The 19,938-nt window shown below is 50.3% G+C and overlaps 2 protein-coding genes across 5 annotated transcripts in view; one reads left to right on the forward strand and one right to left on the reverse strand.

Moving 5' to 3' along the window:
* Window positions 1-12,104, forward strand: part of STRC (stereocilin) — a 33,720-nt gene extending 21,616 nt beyond the window's left edge. For both annotated transcript variants that reach the window (XM_006178885.3, XM_032481336.1), the window contains 25 exons: window positions 351-413; window positions 518-628; window positions 796-962; window positions 1,143-1,329; window positions 1,465-1,580; window positions 1,844-1,976; window positions 2,326-2,508; window positions 2,746-2,784; window positions 2,967-3,134; window positions 3,325-3,390; window positions 3,844-3,969; window positions 4,286-4,344; window positions 5,136-5,259; window positions 5,373-5,485; window positions 7,163-7,298; window positions 7,776-7,972; window positions 8,173-8,263; window positions 8,475-8,631; window positions 9,246-9,415; window positions 10,005-10,160; window positions 10,563-10,705; window positions 10,892-11,040; window positions 11,273-11,370; window positions 11,467-11,614; window positions 11,803-12,104. In XM_006178885.3, coding sequence (XP_006178947.2) covers window positions 351-413; window positions 518-628; window positions 796-962; window positions 1,143-1,329; window positions 1,465-1,580; window positions 1,844-1,976; window positions 2,326-2,508; window positions 2,746-2,784; window positions 2,967-3,134; window positions 3,325-3,390; window positions 3,844-3,969; window positions 4,286-4,344; window positions 5,136-5,259; window positions 5,373-5,485; window positions 7,163-7,298; window positions 7,776-7,972; window positions 8,173-8,263; window positions 8,475-8,631; window positions 9,246-9,415; window positions 10,005-10,160; window positions 10,563-10,705; window positions 10,892-11,040; window positions 11,273-11,370; window positions 11,467-11,614; window positions 11,803-11,891 — 3,189 coding nt within the window. In that variant the 3' untranslated portion in view covers window positions 11,892-12,104. The remainder of the gene's footprint in view (window positions 1-350; window positions 414-517; window positions 629-795; window positions 963-1,142; window positions 1,330-1,464; window positions 1,581-1,843; window positions 1,977-2,325; window positions 2,509-2,745; window positions 2,785-2,966; window positions 3,135-3,324; window positions 3,391-3,843; window positions 3,970-4,285; window positions 4,345-5,135; window positions 5,260-5,372; window positions 5,486-7,162; window positions 7,299-7,775; window positions 7,973-8,172; window positions 8,264-8,474; window positions 8,632-9,245; window positions 9,416-10,004; window positions 10,161-10,562; window positions 10,706-10,891; window positions 11,041-11,272; window positions 11,371-11,466; window positions 11,615-11,802) is intronic.
* Window positions 12,105-12,150: 46 nt separating this feature from the next.
* On the reverse strand, window positions 12,151-18,148 carry LOC102503572 (creatine kinase U-type, mitochondrial). 3 transcript variants are annotated; one of them, XM_014554354.2, is made up of 10 exons: window positions 18,008-18,148; window positions 16,863-17,168; window positions 16,034-16,232; window positions 15,735-15,830; window positions 15,132-15,353; window positions 14,917-15,002; window positions 14,674-14,797; window positions 12,907-13,041; window positions 12,602-12,727; window positions 12,151-12,399 (listed from the first exon to the last, which is right to left on the reverse strand). In XM_014554354.2, the coding sequence occupies exons 2-10, from the start codon at window positions 17,009-17,011 to the stop codon at window positions 12,283-12,285; spliced, it is 1,254 nt and encodes a 417-aa protein (XP_014409840.1). In that variant the 5' UTR covers window positions 17,012-17,168; window positions 18,008-18,148; the 3' UTR covers window positions 12,151-12,282. The 3 variants fall into 3 exon arrangements, with proteins under 3 accessions (XP_014409840.1, XP_006178948.1, XP_032337232.1); XM_006178886.3 differs by having other exon boundaries at window positions 17,920-18,074; XM_032481341.1 differs by lacking the exon at window positions 18,008-18,148 and adding an exon at window positions 17,681-17,761.
* Window positions 18,149-19,938: the final 1,790 nt, after the last annotated feature.

Below are 19,938 nucleotides of genomic sequence, written 5' to 3' on the forward strand. Positions count from 1 at the left end.
TACCATCATTCATTCACTGAGTGCCTGTTATGTGTAAGGTACTTTGCTAGGTTCTGTAGTGTATGTAAAGATTCCTTCCTTCATGTTAAGGCCCATCTTTCTCAATTCCTGGGACCAAAGAAATGTAGCAATTTGGTTCATATCTACAAGGACTTATTGAGCCAACTATGGACCTGGCACAGGAAAGGCTATAGGTGGTCTCTGACCTAAAGGAGTTTAGTATTGGAGGGGACACACATACTAGCTTTGGATGAAGGACAAGCATCCTAGCAAATGGAGTCTGAGTGCCTGGGGTAGCTGCAGGAGGCACAGAGGAGACAGCTTTCTTGCATCTTGTGTCTCCCCACCAGCCTGTGCTGTGGGATCTGCTCCAGAAAGAGAAGAGTGTTTGGGCCCTGCAGATTCTAGTGAAGGTAACAAATTGGGGGGAGGGTTATGTGGGTGAATTGGGTGACAGACGTGGCCTGAGGCCCCTGCCCAGTGAGGCCATATAACTACCATGACCTCCCACTCCCAGGCGTACCTGCACATGCCACCAGAAAACCTCCAGCAGCTGGTGCTTTCAGCAGAGAGGGAGGCTGCTCAGGGCTTCCTGACGCTCATGCATCGTTCCTGGGCCCAGCTGCAGGTAGGCATAGACGGAGGGGAACAGAGGTGGAACGGGAAGTCTAGGAATCCAGCACACCAGGAGCCTGGTTTGCAGAGGCTCACCCAGAAGAAGGAGGAACCCAAGAGGGGAGACGACAAGGATAGTGAGCATCTCCAAAGCTGGCCTCCATTCCTGTGTCTCCACAGGTGCCACCTTCTGAGGAGCAGGCCCTGGGTCGCCTGACAGCCTTGCTGCTCCAGCGGTACCCACACCTCACCTCCCAGCTCTTCATTGACCTGTCACCACTCATCCCCTTCTTGGCTGTCTCAGACCTAATGCGCTTCCCACCATCCCTGTTGGCCAATGACAGTGTGTAAGGACCCCGTACCACTCCTGATCCTGTCAGGGTCAGGCCAATCCCACTCACCTAGAGCAGCCCCTTCTGTTAAAACTAGGGAGAGTCTCCTTCCTGTCCATGACAGCAGGGCTGCACAGAGCTGGGAGACAGCACTTTGGAACAGGGCCAAGGGGTAAGACCCCTTACTCTCCCCAGCCTGGCTGCTATCCGGGATTATAGCCCTGGAATGAGGCCTGAACAGAAGGAGGCTCTGGCAAGGCGACTGCTGGCCCCTGAGCTATTTGGGGAAGTGCCTGCCTGGCCCCAGGAGCTGCTTTCAGCAGTGCTGCCCCTGCTCCCCCATCTCCCTCTGGAGAACTTTCTGCAGCTCAGCCCTCACCAGGTATGAGAATGATCATTTATTGACTAACCTGTTTTCCGCTGGGTGGGCTGGGCATCCGTGACATGTCTCCTTGGGAACCCCTCCCCACAAGTGTCCCACAGTGACTCCAACGTGAGCTGACCCTCCCCATCTCAGATCCAGGCCCTGGAGGATAGCTGGCCAGCAGCAGGTCTTGGGCCAGGGCATGCACGACATGTGCTACGCAGCCTGGTGAACCAGAGTGTCCAGGATGGAGAGGAGCAGGTGCGCAGGTGAGTGGTGGTGGGATTAGTGATCGTGGCCAGAGAGGGAGAGAGGCAGGTACAGCTGCCATCATGGGTAGGGTCCAAGGAAGGAAGGGGTAAGAGAGTAGGCAGTGGCCCCCAGCAGGGAGGGGCTTCAGGAGAGAGGCCTATCTATGGCGCCCGTGTTTCCTAGTTTAGTGGTCAGAGTGCTTGCTCTGTGTACCCACATGATCCCTGCCTGAGTACCAGTCTCAGTGACCACATGAAGGCCAGCTTTGTGCCCTCCTCAGGCTTGGGCCCCTTGCCTGTTTCCTGAGCCCTGAGGAACTGCAGAGCCTGGTACCCTTGAATGATCCAATGGGGCCAGTGGAACGGGGGCTGCTGGAATGTGCGGCCAACGGGACTCTCAGCCCACAAGGACGGGTGAGCCCCTTGGCACAGATCTACAAGACTCCAGGCTTTCTCTGGGTGGGGGGAGTCTATGTGGAGGACTTGCCCAGTCGTCTCAACCAAGCTTGAGCACAGTGGTGCCGGCCCTCAGCCCAACTCTGCCTTACTCCATGGCCATTCTTATTACCATCTCTTCCTGACCCCACTCCATCTGGTCTATGACATCTCCAACATATCCTCTGATGTCTTGAGCCCAGTCTGCTCCTGTCCTATCCTTGGTTCCAAGCCATAACCCAGGCCCTGGGAAACCCAGATGTGGGATTAGAGAGAAAGCTTAAGATTCACCTCTCTTTTCTCTCCATACCCAAACCTTTGGTTACAGGTAGCGTATGAACTTCTAGGGGTGTTGCGCTCATCTGGAGGAGCTGTGCTGAGCCCCCGGGAGCTTCGAGTTTGGGCCCCTCTCTTCCCTCAGCTGGGCCTCCGCTTCCTGCAGGAGCTGTCAGAGCCCCAGCTTAGAGCCATGCTCCCTGTCCTGCAAGGAACCAGTGTCACACCTGCCCAGGTGGGCCTATCTCACTCCCTGGAATCTTGAGAAAATTACAGAAGAATACATTCAGGGATACCATCTGCCCCCCATGAAGGCTCCTTTTCCTCTGTCCCCAGAAGAGCCCAGAGCCAGGCTGGTCACTGGGGTGGTAGAGAGGGTCCTGGAAGTTTTGGAGGGCAGGCCCCAGGGACCTGCTTGGGAACTGGCTGCCAGGACCTGAGAGCTGTTGTTTCCTGTCCCATCCCACCTTAGGCTGTCCTACTGCTTGGACGGCTCCTCCCGAGGCACGATGTGAGTAGCAGCAACTTCTCAACACCCACAGAGGCCTCTGTCCCCCTTTTTCCTGGCTTCTGCATCTGCCCCTTCTCCCCTCCCAGCTCCTCTCCTACCTGCTACCTTGCTGCACTGTGATTGTCCTCTTCCCTACCACCTGGCCCGTCATCTTCAGACCTCTTGTCTCTCTTGCTCCCTAGCTGTCCCTGGAGGAACTCTGCTCCTTGCACCTTCTGCTTCCAGGCCTCAGCTCCCAGACACTCCAGGCCATCCCAAGGCGAGTTCTGGTTGGGGCCTGTTCCTGCCTGGCCCCTGAACTGTCACGCCTCTCAGCCTGCCAGACCGCAGCGCTGCTGCAGACCTTTCGGGTATGAGAGCAGCAGGGAGGATGGACAATGAGGGATGCGAGCTCTGGTTGGGAAGAGGGCATCTTCCCTGTGGCCAGGGAAGGCCTCCCAAACCTCCCCATTTTTTTAAATACACACCCAATAACGCGCGTGCGCACACACACACACACGCACACACACACACACACACACACAGCCAATTCTCGTGCAGGTGAAAGATGGAGTTAAAAACATGGGTACAACAGGTGCCGGTGCAGCTGTGTGTATCCCTGGTCAGGTACGTGTGGTTTATCCCGACTAAGCTCCTCTCCATGTCCCAGGATGGTCTCATATGGCTGATGCTGCTTCACACACTCCCCTTGCAGTTTTCCTGAGAGTCCACTTTAGCTCTGTGGCCACAAAGCTCTCCCCAGGTCCAGATGCAGGGCAGCATGACCTCCTTGAACATCAAAGCCACAGAGGTCTGAGAAATCTTCCAAGCCAATCACCCTCCTTTCAGATAAAGAAACCAAACCTCAGAGAGACTAAGAAAATTTAATTCATCAGGTGCCTAAATAGCAGTGATACGTGACCACAGTTGCCTTTAATGTGAGGCTTGCAGGTGTGCCCTGCTATAGTGGCACATGCCCTTCTAGTTTTGGTCCCTTCTTGCCCCTCTCGTTCCCCTTCTTCTCTGAGGCTTGCGTCCAGACCCCTTCACCTATCACTACACCGTGATCCCCACCAGCAGCCCATCCCCACCACCTGGCCAGACTGCCTGCTTCCTCTGCTTCCACTAAAGTTGCTACAGCTGGACTCAGCTGCTCTCCTGGCTGATCGAAGGCGCTACCGGGAGCTGCCCTGGTCTGAGCAGCAAGTAATTCTCCCCACTACCCCAGAATGTCCTTCTCTCGATATTTTCCACCCCCTCTACCTATCCCTCAGCCCTGTATTGGGCACTTTATCCCTAGCATCCCCTATGATGTGACTTCCTCTGCTCTTTCTCTCACCTCCCTATCCCTCTGTCTCTTTCTTTTTCTCTCTCTCCATCTCTCTCAGAGAGGAGTAGGCACTTGGGAGAGTAGGAGACTGGTGGGACTCACAGGATGGAGAGGCAGGATTGGGTCCAAGGCATTTTGGGTCCTTGGGCAGTATCTCTCCTGGGAAGCGGCTCCTCTTTCTTTCTCTTGTAGGCACAGTTTCTCTGGAAGAAGATGCAGGTGCCCACTAACCTGACCCTCAGGAATCTGCAGTGAGTAACCTATGTTGAGCTGTGAGTTTAATTTAACTAACATTTTTTGAGACTTTACCATGTGCCGGGCACCATGTGATATGCAGGAGGTTATGAGGATGAATGACACAGAGCCCCAGCCTGTGGGTCTCCTGGCTTCTCCTCCCCGACCCTCCTGCCCTTCCATAGCATCTAGCCTGACTGGATCTATGGGATTCAGAAGATCTGGGTTCAGGTCCTAGCCCTGTCACCTATTTGTGATCTTGGGCAAGTCATTTAAACCTCTCTAAGCTTCAGTTTTTTCTGTCTGTAGAATAAGGATTAAAATGGTACCTACCTCATAGGTTAGTTGTGAAGAGTAAATGAGATGAAGTGTAATAAGATACTTAACACAGTACCTGACCAAGTGTAGTTTCTAATAGACATTTGCTGTTATTAGTTTAATTCAAAGTAACATCAGAGCCACTGACCAGGCAGAAATAAACAGGAGTAAGAAAGCATCGCCTTACCTCCACCCATAGTAATACAGCCATGGGCTTCAGACTCTGAAGACTTGGCTTTAGTCTGTTTCCCACATTTCTGGTAGAATGATGTTGGGAATGTCACTTGCCCTCTATAAATCTTTGTTTTCCTTCTCTAATAAACAGTGATGATGTTGTGGGAAGCCAATGAGAGTATCTACGGAAAAACATTTCTCAAGCCATAAATTACCATCAATGAACATCTGTACTTGTGTTGAGAGTGTTGATATGAAGGAGGAGACAGGCTGTGGCATGTGTTGACTGAACATCTACCCACTCACATACCTACAGGGCTCTGGGCACTCTGGCGGGGGGCATGTCCTGTGAGTTTCTACAGCAGATCAACTCGATGGCAGACTTCCTTGAAGTAGTGCACCTGATCTATCAACTGCCCACTGGGGTTCGAGGGAGCCTGGTGAGAGGGGTGCTTGGGCGTTAGTCAGAGCAGGGAGGCAGGGACCCTGAGTAGGGAACCCAGCCTCCATGCTCAGCTCTGTTTTGAACCTGCTTCCCAATCCTGTCCCACAGAGGACCTGTATCTGGGCTGAGCTTCAGCGGAGGATGACGATGCCAGAGCCAGAGCTGGTGACCCTGGGGCCAGAACTGAGTGGGCTGGACACCCAGCTCCTCCTGGACTTACCGTAAGGCTATGACTGGAGATACTGGACTCTCAGAAGTCTCAACCTGTGGCAGAAGATCTACCCTTAGGAAATGTCTTAGAGGTGGTGGTGTTTATCTGTCTGGAGGTTCCCTGACATCAGTTACAGCCCAAAGCAGAGGATTCTATTCAAAGTTGTTTTATGTATTGACTAGCTCCCCAAACATGTCCCCAGCATGGGACAGCTGAGGGTGGCAACACTGTGACATGGCCTGCCAAGCAATCTTAACAGAACCTAGGCCACATTAATAGAGATAGAAGAGCTGAAATGAGGGAGGTAATGTTTGGTTCTGCCCCAGAGGATTGTAGTCTGCTTAGGGCACTGTGCTCTCAGTATGTTCAGAGAAATAGATATAGAGAAAATGTACAAAACATGTGATAAATGTCTTTGAAAACCTCAGGGGCTATCAAATAGAGAAATAGATCATTAGTTTCTGAATGGCCCTATTGAGCATTACAAGTACTACTAGTGAATGAAAATCAGACTTTTACACAGTATAAGGGAAATTGTGGTAGTAAGTTCAGGCCATTGGAGCTATTCAAGCCCAATCTGGATGGCCCCGTGGCAGGAATGTTGTAGAGCAGATTCAGGGATGGGTGAGGGGTGGGAACACTACATGAACCTAAAGCTCCTCCTAAACTAGAGATTCTAGGAGTTTGTATCTCACTCATAGGCTTCTTTTTCCATTTTACCCCCATCCCCACCCCATTGCCAACCGAACTGTAAATCAGAGTAGGAAAAGGCTGGTGTCAGTCTTCCTGGGGATGAGGTGACTCCATCCTTACATTTTTATAGGCTTTTCCACAGATTTTGGCTCTTGTACTACTTGGCCCATTTCCAGAATTGGCAACCCTCGACAGAGTACAGGACGTCACTGCTGATTTTTTTGGCAAAAGAGCCTTTTTTTTTTTTTTTTAAATGCCATTCAAATCTGTTGGTTCTTTCTCAATTCTCAAATATATTGATTTTTGGAGATAATTTAGAATCCCAAAGGCCTGAATGAGGTGAAAGATCCTGGAACAATAATTGGAAGACCCAAGATCCTCATTTGTGAAAGAGGGATGAGAAAAATACCTCTCTTAACCCCAGGTTTTGTTAGGAGGGTCAAATGAGGTAACATCTAGAAGAGCTTTGTAAATTGTACAGTGCTTTACAAGTGAGGGGGCTCCTTCTCACTATGAGCAGAGGAAGGGTGGTTCTGTGGACAACAGGAATTGGGAGTAAGACCCCAACATTTGATCTCTGTGAGCTTCAGTCTTTTAATGTATCAAATGAGGAAAAATTTAATGATACGTAATATTTGGGGCTTTTGGGGTTTGGGTGTAGCTCAGTGGTAGAGCACATGGTTAGCATACACGAGGCTTGGGTTCTATCCCCAGTACCTCCATTAAAAGTATATATATTTGGGGGTTTTGACTCCATTAGATGATGTAGGATTGTTTATCATCTCTTCTCAGGAGACTGGAAATATGTCACTCCCCGTGTTCTCTCCCTTCAAGCACTGTGATGGGAATGGGACCTGGGGCTATTTAATATCAGTTCCTGTCCAGGGCCACAGGGTTTGATCTGGTGTAACCTCCTGTCTGGGGAATGTGGCATTCTGTGGTCCCTTCTCAACTTGGCTCAGTTCCAGGTACCCCTGTTGTCCAATTGCTATAGGGTCCAGTTGATGGACAGACTGTCCAATGAATCCATCATGTTGGTGGTGGAGCTGGTACGAGGAGCACCAGAGCAGCTGCTGGCACTGACCCCACCCCACCGGGCCGCTCTGGCAGAGAGGGCACTACAGAGCTTGGTAAGGGTCCACCCTACTAGACTCAGGACTGTGGCCTGGCCAAGCCCTTACCCCTCAGACAACGCTCTCTATCTTCTAGGCCCAAACCTACACTTTTGTTGCCAAACAGGTTTTTTATCTCCAAGGCCCTATCCCCTAGATCTACCTCTGGTTCTATTCCTTCATTGTCTGCTTCATGTTTCTTATCCATATCCCTTGGAGTGTAAGAAATTCTTTGGATTCTGCCTCCCAATCTTTCTGCCTGCTCCTGTTTGGAAAAGTGAACAATGGTAGAAAGAAAAAGAAGAAAAAATGTAAAAAGAAACAATACAAAGAAAAAACAAACATAGAAAACTGAACAATGGCAATGAACTTCATAGGGTCTTGAGTTGGGAGCCAGATGAAGGCAACGTCAAAGATCTTGGTGTCTTGATCAAAGTCTGGTTGTCAGAGTCAAGATGCACTGGCACTGTTCCAAGGCCTGATGCCTTTCTCTAGGCTCCAGAGGAGACAACAGTCTCGAGGGAAGTGCTGGAGACTTTGGGCCCCTTGGTTGGATTCCTGGGGATGGAGAGTACACGACGGATCCCCCTGCAGATCCTGCTGGCCCATCTCAGTCAGCTGCAGGGCTTCTGCCTAGGAGAGCTGTTTGCCACAGAGCTGGGACGGCTGCTGCTGCAGGAGCCCATTCTTGGGTATGGCCCTCGGGGAACTTTAGATTCCAACTCAGCCTACACCCACCCCCTCAAACACTCTCATCAGTGGCAGCCCATTCAATATGCTTGAGGTCTTTGGAGCCTCGAGTCCCCAGTCCCCATGTGTCCTCTTTTCCCCCCATCCTTTTCCTCACAGTTGCCTCAGCATCCCAGCCCCTGACCTTCTTTCTGTCCCTCAGGAAACCAGAGCTGTGGAGCCAGGATGAAGTAGAGCAAGCGGGACGCTTAGTGTTCACTCTGTCTACTGAGGCTATTTCCTTGATCCCCAGGGTGAGGTGAAGGAATAAAGGAGGGAGTAAGAGCAGAGAGGGGACTGGTGAGCTGTTTTGGGGAGCAAAGGCCGAGGAGGTTGAGGGCAAAGAGTGTGAAGCCTGAGTCTGGGGGAGACTGCGAAAAAGAGACGGGACTTTGGAATGACAGCTTTAGCAGTTGGCCCTGACCTGCCTGGGTCTCCCAACCCTTCCTCTACCTTCTCACCCAGGAGGCCTTGGGCCCAGAGACCCTGGAGCGGCTCCTGGAGAAGCAGCAGAGCTGGGAGCAGAGCAGAGCTGGACAGCTGTGTAGAGGGCCACAACTCACTCCCAAGAAAGCAGCCCTGGTAGCTGGGGTTGTGCGGCCTGCTGTGGAGGATCTCCCAGGTGAAACTACCTGCCTGCTTGTACGTCTCACAGGGTGAACAGGAAGGGTATCCAGCAATGCAGTCAGATTTGTGCCCTTTGAGCAGACCTGTACAATTTCTCTCTGGGCTTGGGTTTTCTAATCTATAAAGCACAGAGTTGAGATGGATGATATTCAAGGTCTCTTCTAATTCTAGGGCTCTATAGTCCTGGGAATTTATAACTGATTACATTTTTAGCTCAGGACTTCCATTTCCCTGCTCTCTTATCCCTGCTAACAGCTGACTCACCTCTGGCTTGGCTATGTGTGGAGCTCTCTGCTGGGAAGATGCTTAGGATAGGATACAGGAAGGAGATACTGTGGGGCTAGGGACCTGGGTTCTAATCTAGATTTGCCATTCAATACCTGAGGAACCCCCTCTGTCTTCCATCCATACAGCGAGGGGCTTGTTCTCTCCAGCCACTTGTTCTAATATTTGTTGAGTTCTATAAATATCACACTATGGTAATCCCTTGACCCATACTGCCCCTGTTGCCCAGTCCTCCAAAGGTTGCAGGGGTCATTCCATCTATAGATATCTCTCTGGGCATACTTCAGCACTGCATTGACCCCTGGACCTGCCTTCCCCCTTCAGAACCTGTGCCAAATTGTGCAGATGTACGGGGAACATTCCCAGCAGCCTGGGCTGCAACCCAGATTGCAGAGATGGAGCTCTCGGATTTTGAGGACTGCCTAGCACTGTTTGCAGGAGACCCAGGACTTGGGCCTGAGGAATTACGGGCAGCGATGCACAAGGCAAAACAGGTTAGTGAGGGAGAGACCAGTTGGAGTTGGAAGCAGAAAAATATGAGGAAGCTGGTTGGGTATGGGTTGGGACACAAGGGAGTGGATAGCAGGGTAAGAGGTGGGGGAAATGGGATACAGGAGAATTAGAGGGTCTGGATCCTGAGTAGAAGTCAGAGAGGATGAATATTGAGGAAAGGAAGCAGGTGCAATGGGTAAAGGGACTAGAGAAGTGGTTACCAAGCTTTAGTGTATATCGAAATCATCTGGGGAGCAGGTTTTTAAAATGCTGATATGAGAATCCCATGATACACTCACTGAAGAAAAATATCTGAAGATGGGTCTGGGCATCTGTATCTTAACAGTCACCCCAGTGAGTCTGGCTAGAGTCTGCTACTCTTCCTGAGACTCTAGAGTCTTTCAATAACACCTTAGTCAAAGGAACCTTAATCGAGCCCTCTCATTTTATAGTTGAAGAAACTAAAGACCCAGAGAAGGCAAGTGTTTTGCTTGTAATTACATAGTTAAGGTCAGAGGCAAGACAAAGAGCCTGCATTCTGACTCCTAGTCCAGTGCTTTTTCCATTCACATTGTTCCTCTCTTTCTCTAGTTGTGGGGTCCCCCCCGGGGATTCCGTCCTGAGCAGATCCTGCAGCTGGGTCGGCTCTTAATAGGTCTAGGAGAGCGGGAACTACAGGAGCTGACCCTGGTGGACTGGGGAGTGCTGAGCACCCTTGGCCAAATAGATGGCTGGAGCTCCGTCCAGGTGACGTCTTTCCTCCTCTCTACCACCTTCCAAACATCCATCCCACAGATTCACGCCTCTAGGTCATCTAAAGCCCAAGGAATTATTTTTTTCCCTATGATCCTGCCTGGCCTTTCCTTCTATCTTTTCTTAATGCCCCATACTCGTAGCCTTAGGAAGTCTGTGATTTATTCACTCTGAGGCCCTGGCCACTTAATACTTCCTCCTGCCTCTTTCCTTTTGGCCTCTTCTTTTTCTGTCATCTTTTTTGGATCCTCAACCTTCCCCATGGCTATTGCATCTTCAGGTCTTAATAACAAAAGAATTTAATCCAGGAGCACTTGTCCCTTCCCTAATCAGTTCCCCATCCATGAATTCCCCATGACTTCTCTCCTTATCCTGTGGCCTCCACCCCCACCCCAGCTCCGGGTTGTGGTCTCCAGTTTCCTGCGGCAGAGTGGCCGGCACGTGAGCCACCTGGACTTCCTCCACCTGACTGCGCTGGGTTACACACTCTGTGGACTTCGGCCAGAGGAGCTGCAGCATATCAGCAGTTGGGAGTTTAGGTCACCTGTGGAGGGGGGCCTGGGCTGTGGTGCTGAGGTCAAGGTGGGCTCACTGGGGAGGGAAGGATCATGAAACAGTGGTTCCATGGAGGAAGGGACCTTACTTGAAGCCATCTTGACCACCATCTCATGACTACTGACCCTATCATTGTGACTGAATCCTTCCTTCCTTCCACCCTTCCACAGCCAAGCAGCTCTCTTCCTGGGCCACCTGCATCTCCAGTGTTCCGAGGAGCAACTGGAGGTTCTGGCCCAGCTCCTTGTGCTGCCTGGTGGTTTTGGCCCAGTCAGTAACTGGGGGCCTGAGATCTTCACTGAAATTGGCACTATAGCAGGTAGGGAGACTGGGCCATTGCAGGTGCTGGTTGTCAGGGGTTGGTTTCCATACCTTGGGTGGACTGTGTGGAGGACCCGCTCTGGAATTCTTCAGGTGGGAGTCTGAGAAGGTGTTGAGGTAAGAAGTTGGAGTTGTGATGGGGAAGGTCTACAGGAGGGCACTTTGGGAGTAGCTGGAGGAGAAGGCCAGTATGAGATACATTTGGATGCCCATCCCACTTGCTTCAACAGCTGGAATCCCGGACCTGGCTCTTTCAGCACTGCTGCGGGAACAGATCCAGGGCCTTACCCCTCTGGCCATTTCTGTCATTCCTGCTCCTAAATTTGCTGTAAGTATTGATGGACTGGGGTCTGGGGTGACCGCAAGGTAGCCAGGGCCCAAAGAGGGCTACAGTTGAGGTAGTGATTCCTGCTTCTATCCCCAGGTGGTGTTCGGCCCCACTCAGCTATCTAGTCTCACCAGTGTTCAGGCTGTGGCTGTCACTCCTGAGCAAATGGCCTTTCTGAGTTCTGAGCAGCGACGAGCAGTTGCATGGGCCCAGTATGAGGGGAAGGAGAGCCCAGGACAGCAGGGTGAGTTCTCAACTGCACAACTTGATGCTCCAACTGTGACTCAGAATCTGAACCCTAACATGGTACTGGCTGGCTCATAGAAGCCTTCAGAGATCTCTGGAGTGAAGGGATCTACAGGCAGATAGTCTCCAAGTAACAACCCGGGGAGCAGGGTTGTGATATTCCTTCCATTCTCTGTCTCATCATAGGTCGAAGCAGAGCCTGGAGTCTCCAGGACTCGTCACAACCCTCCTGGACCCTGGCATTGACCATCTGCTTCCTTGGCAACCTGCTATGAGCCTGTCTCTACAGTTAGAGATTGTTGGGAAAGACATTTTAAGTAATAATGAATAAAGTGCAACTGGAAGTGCTTTCTAATTATCCTCGGGAAGCTGATGAGGACTATGGGGAAAATGCTAATGCTTTCCACCTGAGAATCAGCATTCCTGTCATGCCATATCTGGAGTCTCTTTCCATCATAAATAACCCTACTGCCTCTTTTCCTTTCCTGGAGGCTAATTCCTCCTCACCCCACCATTAGAAATAACACAGACAGCTGAAGCATAGCAAGGAGTCTTTACTAGGACAAAGGGCATGAGGGGAAAGGGGGCATCCAGAGCAAGGAGAAGGGACCACCATTACAATGGCAGAGGTGGTGGGAATCTTGAGTCATCTGCTGGGGACGGGAGTTAATGCTTGCTGGGGATGAGAGGTGGAGGGATGCGGATATCCTGGCCTCGCTCCAGTCGCCGTTCACAGTCAATCAAATAGTTTACTCCATCGATGACCAGCTGCACCAGCTCCACCTGAAGGACACTAACTCTTGATCTCCGCTTCCCACAACCCAAGTTTCTCTCTTTAGCACTGATTTGCCTGCTCCGAGAACTCATTTCCAATTTCCTCCCCATTCAACCTAAATTTTTTTTCAGATTCTATTACATTCTTGAGGCTCACTCACTGCCACATTTTAACCCCCACAGACCTATCCTTAATCCCTAAGGATCTCACCTCTGACTTGCCCAGTCGGTCCAAATTAGAGACGTCAAAGACACTGCCTGTGGCAGCTGTGTCCACTCCTCCAGTCCCACGCTTTTGGAGTCTTAGGTTCTCCAGGATCTTTGGGAAGCGGCTATCCTACAGTGGGGATGAGGGTCGGGGGCAGGGTCAATAGGGGCAGAGACTGGTCCTACCTGAAAGAGCCCCAAACCTGACTCTAGCAACAATATGCTCCTTTTCAAAGTATCTACTCCCTCCCACCCACACACAGCCATCTTCCTCCCTCATATCCCTCACAAACCCCACAACTCCTTTACTTTGCTTAGCAGGGGCAGTTTGATGTGAACTCCTGCCCGAAGTCCAGTGCCCAGGTTAGACGGACAGGTCAAGATGTATCCCAAACGCTCATTCCACATGAACTCCCAGCCACGCTCCTGAATCAGCCGCTCCACCTGAATCCACAAAGGCTTTGTTAGCGAAGGTTCAGGGATATGTGAACCCTTCCTTAGCCAGATCCACAGGAAACCTATAAATATGTCTAGAACCAGAAACTTGGGATGTGGAAGAATGACACTGCTTTTTATTCTTGGTGGAAATGGTTCGTTATCATGCATACAAGGTAATTTTGATGTTGCAAGCCCATAACGATGAGATTGTGGAAGAGAAACTTGAGGGAATGCTGCATTAAGGATGATCTAGGGAAATGAGCGGGGGTGGTAAACTAAATTGAGAAAGGACTGATTATTCAATGAGTTCCACATGCATTGACATCTTTGCTTTGCTAATAAGCCTAGAACTTGGGAGAGTTCTTTCAGCCAGAAAATGAGGGTGGAGGCTTTGCAACAGGAAGAGGCAAGAGAGCTTCTAAGTTAGCTGTGGAAAGAGCACATGTGAGAGAGCAGAGAGAAAGGTGAAAACAATTCAGAAGAACTGGACTAATAGTTGTGGTGGGTGGGGGAGGAGTGTGGGGAGCATGTTTTTATTTCACTTAAGCGTCCTAATCATGAAGATGACAATTAGAGTTGAGGAGACTGGGGATCTGCCAAAGTGCCTAAAATGAAGACCACAACCTAACATGAGTAAGGGGAACCCTATTTATAGTTCAGAAGAATCATGGCCTCAGGGGATCTTGTACATGCTGAACAAGGGAAAAACCTTCCGTCTAGAATAATCATAATAGCAGCTAACACTTAGTGAACACTCACTACGGGTTTTACAGGCTTTATCTCACTTAATCCCCACAACCTAAAATGTAGGAAGTCTTATCCCAGTTTTACAGATGAGAAAACTAAGGCTTAAAATTTAAAAAGTACTTTCCTACCCACTTACAGTCAGAATATGTCATCCATTACTTGCCAAAAATAATAGAAACGTCTCAGCTAGATCTAAAAGGAAGACGAACTCTCTCTTCACAAGTCCAAAATAGAACTGTGTAAATGAGGACATACAGTAAGGATTCAGTTTATGGGGATTTCTAATCTAGAACTGAATATGTAGACCTAATCCATATGGGATTGAGGATTCACTTCAACCCTTCATGTGGAGCCACACATTCTGGAACTTAAGTTGTTCCATCCTCTACCTTCCTTGGTTTCCTTCACCCTCTCTGCTTAAAATCTAGACGTGATTCTTAAGTAAGAATGACAGAATCCAGAGTCAAGGCCTACCTTGGCTCAGAACTGGGTGGTAACATTAGAATCATGAACACACCAATCTTTCACTCCCTGCATCTATCAGGGCTCAAACCTTTTCCTTATCTGCACACCCAGCCATCCCACACCACACCCCCAAGGCACTGGCCATCTCACATATTCTCTCTTTGCATTATCTGGCAACTGCTTTATTTACTTCCTTAGATTCCTGATAGTCTTTCTCTCTTCTTGTTCTTAGGGTGACCATATATCCTGGTTTTCCCTGAACAGTCCTGACTTATACCTATTGTCCTGGAATAATTGATGGTGATCCCTTTCACTATCCAAAGCGCCCTGGGTTGGTTGATAAATTATATGGTCAGTCTACCTATTCTAGTCTTTGTTTTCTCCTTAAGTCCTCCCACCTAGTTCCCTAATATATTCTTCCCCAACCTCTTTGAGGCCTCGGCAGAATCTTTCAAACACTTTTTTCATGTTGCCACCCTTCTCCATGGAGATGACCCGTGTATGATCCTCCTCGTTCACCCAGATCAAGAAGCTCTTCTCATTGTTGTGCCTGAAGGCAGGAGAGAGGGATGGACAGGGATCAAGAGGCAGAGCAAGAATTGGGGGAGACAGAGAAAAAAGGGCACTTACAGGGGCACGGGGACAAAACAGGTAAGGCATGCCTCATACCAGATTCCACGAGCATCTGGCCAATCTCGAGCCATTCCTGCTGCAGTCAACAATGGGGACACAGGCTTATCAAAGAGGAAGTGGTCCTGGGGAGAGTAAAAGGACTCGGGTTAATCATCCTCACAGTAGCCCGTCTGCCTCATCTGGCCCGGCCTCCCCTCTGACACTTCTTTCCACCTGCTCCTCCCACCCAGCTCACCCTCAACGGCCCTCACATCAATAAGCTGCTGCTGCTCAGCCTCTGTCATCTCACTGAGCCGATAGTAGCGTCCAGCCAGGTCACCCTTCAGGCCACTCAGCGCATCCACCACGACACGTTCCACCTCTCGCCGCTCTGCCCGAGTGCAGGCTGGAGGTAGGCTGAGTCCCCGGATACTTCGGCCGGTTCTGACTCTCGAGGACAATACATACCTCTCATCAAAGTAGCCAGAACGGATCTGGGGAATAAGAGAAATTAATATGTCACAGAAACACAGTGGATGGGAGCTCAGGGCCTTGGGAAAGGAGAGACCGTGAGGTCTAGAGGGTCCTCATTGCCTGCATTGGAAGGAGAAGCTTATTGGGCAAGGGCTCCAATTGAAGGGGCATTATGAACCCTTCCTCAAACTGCCCACCTTGGGGTATGGCCATTCTCATCCACCCTCTGCTTTCCTCTCCACATCTGCTGCTCCTTAACATACAATTCTTTCCCCCATGCTTAGACTAAAAGCTCAGCAGTATAATGACTAGGAGTCAGGGAATAATTAAGGTGATGGGATCGGAGAAACAGAATGTTGTACATAAGGCTATACAAATCAGAAGTGGAATATTTGACCTACCTTGCTGGCATCCAGGTCAGTGGTATGTTTCATCGTCCGGGGGTCATATCCATTGTGTCGCTCTTGGATCACAGGGTCAAACAGCTCAGCAAAAACCTGAGGGAGAGTTAAGAGGGAGAGGGTGGTTAAGGAGAGGGAATCCCTTCCCAGGCATTAGTTGTGGCTTGATTTTACAGGGTCAGAAAACATGAGAATGGATGGTCCAGTCTTAAGGGAAAGTGAGGGGTCTTTAGGGGGAAGGAGCTGGGATTACTGGGAAGATGAGTTGGGTCACCAGGGAAACTCTGGGGGCCCCCTACCTCATAGGTCTCCTCATCTCCAGCTACCATGCCCACAGTCTTGATGAAGGGGTGGCCGGGGTTGTCCACGCCAGTCTGGATACACTGATCTAGCGTCCAACCAGTGGGTGTGGTCTTGTCGCAGAGCCGGGCATAGACTGCTGGGGTCAGGTGACTGGCCATGCAGTTGTTGTGCTTTCGGAGGTCTGGGTACTCAGCGCTAGGGAGGGGGTACCCAGTAACCATGGAGGGAGGGCACAGGGGGCCTAGACCCGGTGCAGTCAGCTGGGAGCTGTCCAGTTAGCCATATCTGGCTTTGCTCCTTGGGAGGAGGGAGATTAGAGGGAGGCTAAACCTTGGAAATCTCATTAGGGACTTTCAGGGTCTATTCTTTCCCAACAGTTCTAGCTTCCTCTGGCTGGCTGGCTCAATTCCCCCAGATCTGCTCAGTTCTTTCCTCCCATGGGCACAATACTAGAGATGGGGGAGGGGAAAGACTAAGGAGGGGAATTCAGGAAACGGGAGAGAACAGCAGGAAAAGGAGATGGAAGAGAGCAGAAAGGATAGTTCCTGGTCTCTCAATTAGGGATTTGGGCAGAGTAGGTGCAGCCAGAACACGCAGGGCCAGAGCTGGCCCTGGGGGCGAGGACTGCGGGTTCCAAGTCCCTGGGAATGCTTTCGCCTTATGATTCTGGACTCCACCCCCGCCCCACTGAGGTTTCCAGGCTGTACAGAGCTGCGCTCCAGAGCCTTCGTAATTATAGCCCTTCTCTGTTGCCCGGATCCTCATCTCCATCCCCATCACCAACTACCCGTCCTCTCCCGATCCCCCGCGCGGAGACACTGTTACCTCGGGGGATATAGCCTCCGTCGTTCACTGGCGGCTCGAACAGGTTCTGGACGGAGCAGAAACCCAGCGGCTAGAGACCCTGCTCCAGCCAAAGCCAGGAGCCTGAGCCCTGGGCGGGCAGACAGTAGACGAGAAAAGGGACCAGCCATGGCTTGAGGGTCCGGCTACAGAATCCCGGAGCAGGAGATGGCTCAGGACAGGAACCCGAAGGGAGGATGCAAACAGGCGGACTGAGGGCCGGAACTGGATGCGACGCTGGAGCCGAAATGGGGGCTGGAGCGGGAGTGGGAGCCGGTGCCGACCAGACTGCAAGAGAGGCGCAATGAGCTAGCGGCGGCGGGTGGAGGAGAGCGAGGCCAGAGCTGCAATCTCCAGGGGTGGGGCTCATGGAGGCCCCGCCTTCCTGCCTGCCTCAGCGCTAGGTGTGTGGGGGCAGAGGTAGGCACCACCCACCAGGTAGATTAGGGGGACCGGAGATTTGCACTCCTAGGCCGGGGAATGGGCTCATCGGAGATGAGGCCGTCCAGATTTCAGCACCAAGTAGAGGACAGCACCCAAGGGGACAGACGAAACCCAAACACCCTTCCCCAAAGCCTCTCAGTTTAAACGGAAACCCGATTCGTTACTCTGTGGATGTGAAAGGGTGACACTGCCCAACCTCTTTTCGGTTTTCAGCCTGACCCAGCAACCTCTCCATCTTCCCAGGGGAGGCGGCCTCGGGGAGACCGTGGAATAAAGAGATATCAGAAGAAGCCAGAGAAAGTACACAGAGGCATTCACTGGGAAACCAACCCCCGCCCCCGCTTGCTCAAGGTCACCTTTTCCTTAGAACCAGGAAGAGGACCAAGGCTCCTCCCTGTCACACCTGTGTTCTCCTTACAAGGTTGTGGAAAGTTTCCCTGAGAGAAATCAGAGAAACACGAACCCTTACCCGATCTATGCTGTGTTCCCCACCCCCACCCTGCCCCCAAGTCTGAAGCCCTGCTATGTCCTGCCTCTGCTTCCCGTGATCCCCACCTTTCCCCTCCTCTACCTTCCTCCCCATCTCCTACTTCACCTTTGATATTTTACTTCTCAGCTTCTTTTCCAGGATCCGTTTGCTGCTCACAGGACTCCCTCTGAGTATTCTCTGCAAGCTTGCCTACCTGTTAGTTGTGCTGGGCGTGGGGCTGGAGTTGGGCGGAGAATTACAATATTTCCTCCTCCTCCTCTCCTTTCTCCTCGCTCTGCTCTCCGTAGCTCCCAGTTCCTGGACTGAAGGGGAGTGTAAGTAAGGTGAGGTGAAGGGTGTGGTAAGATGACGAGGTGTAGGAGTGGAACAGGCAGGCACAGGTCTCCAACCACCACATGTGTTTCCTCTCTTGGCTCCCTAATGCTACTTGAGCCAGAGTGTAAGGAGGAGTTGTGTCCAAGGGCATAAGGTCACCAAAGAATCTCTGCCTTCCTCCTCATCCCTCTCCTCCTCTCTGTCCTTACAAGGTGCATATTCAGATTTGAAAGGGCTTTGTTCCCATACCTCCAAGTGTGGCTTCACCTTTGTCCTGGCAGGAAGGAGAATAAATGCTGGAGCTGCAATAGAGATGTGTGCTTCAGTATGGAGGTCAGTTAAGGTGGAGTAGACATGGTGGTGAGAGGTGATTAGACAGGCTTACTGACTCTGATTGGCTTCCAACAAGGGGCAGAAAGTGTCAGGCTGATGAAAGGCAGGACATTTCTCTTACTGATAACTGGATCTTAATTCCAAGAACATAGTCCTACAACAGGACAATTTATGTCCCACAGCTGCTTCATTAATTCCAAGGACATGCCCCAGTATATCTCTTTCTTTGCTCCCATGGAAGCTTCTGTTTTAGGGCTGAGCTCCACAGGAGGAAAGAGCCTGTAATAGAAGATGATTGGCACCACCGGGATGAAGATAATGATGGCAGAGTCTTCCAATAAAAGACCCCATGGTCCAATCAGGGGCTGGAGATGTATTCACCAGCTACCTTAGCTGATGGTTCCCAATTGAGTTTTTTCTTTTCCTCTCTCTCTGAGCAATAAAAGCTCTTTTTTTCATTTTGTCCCTCTGCCTCTATTGAGAATTCTTTCTCAGTCGGTAGGCAAGGACACCCACACTTGGAGGGCTTGCCTATACATTTGCTGGGCTTTCCAGTTTGGGGGTCCCTCTATCTGCTAACAGTGGCATCAGTCCCTTCTTTCAGCTATCTTGTGGGGTACATCCACAAGACAGTAAGATACTTGGAAATCTTAAGGGAGAGCATTTGAGAAGAAGAAATTCTCGTCACGTTGGCCTCTGGCCCCACTGATGAACCTCCCTCCACCCCTATATTCTCATTCTATTCATTTCTCTCAGGCTTCCCTTGTGTTCTTTTTCCTGTCTTCCTCATTTAGGGGTATACTTAGAAGCCAACCATCTTCCTTCTGGATCCATCAGTTCCTTCTCCTCCTGGTAAGAGAGGAATCATCAGAGAATAGATGGAGTTCTGCTGTTGGAGTGTGGTCACTCTTGGAGAGATGGAAAATATTACCTGTGTTGTGGGGGCTCATTATTTGGGTTAAGGAGTAGCTGTATGAGTAAGCAAACATAATTACTTGGAATGCTATATATTTAGCCAGGTAAAGGAGGGAGATAATCTTCCAGAGCAGTAGGGTTGTTATTTCATTGAGAGGGTGGTTACTAAAATTAAAGAGGTAGGGAGCAGAAAGAGAGAATTACAGAAGGAAAACTAAGATTTGCCCAGAGCAGTAGAAAAATCACTCAAGTTTAGAGACTAGCTGTTCAAATATGAATAATAGCTCCACTGAGAAGGGACGTGTATTTTTGTACTTTTCTTATTCCCTGTGAAAGTCAGATAATGTAGTAATATTCATTTACAAAATTATCCTACAGCATACGGGAAGTAATCAATATATACAGTATTTGATTTATTTAATAATAGTTATCAAAAATATTTAGTATTTATAAAACATCTTACAATTGCAAGGAATTCTAGTACATATTATTTCATTGAATTGAATTGGATTCAATTCCAATGGATGAAAAGGGATGGAGTCTATATTTTTAGGGGAATGA

Source organism: Camelus ferus, chromosome 6, assembly GCF_009834535.1.
Source record: "Camelus ferus isolate YT-003-E chromosome 6, BCGSAC_Cfer_1.0, whole genome shotgun sequence".
NCBI lineage: Eukaryota > Metazoa > Chordata > Mammalia > Artiodactyla > Camelidae > Camelus > Camelus ferus.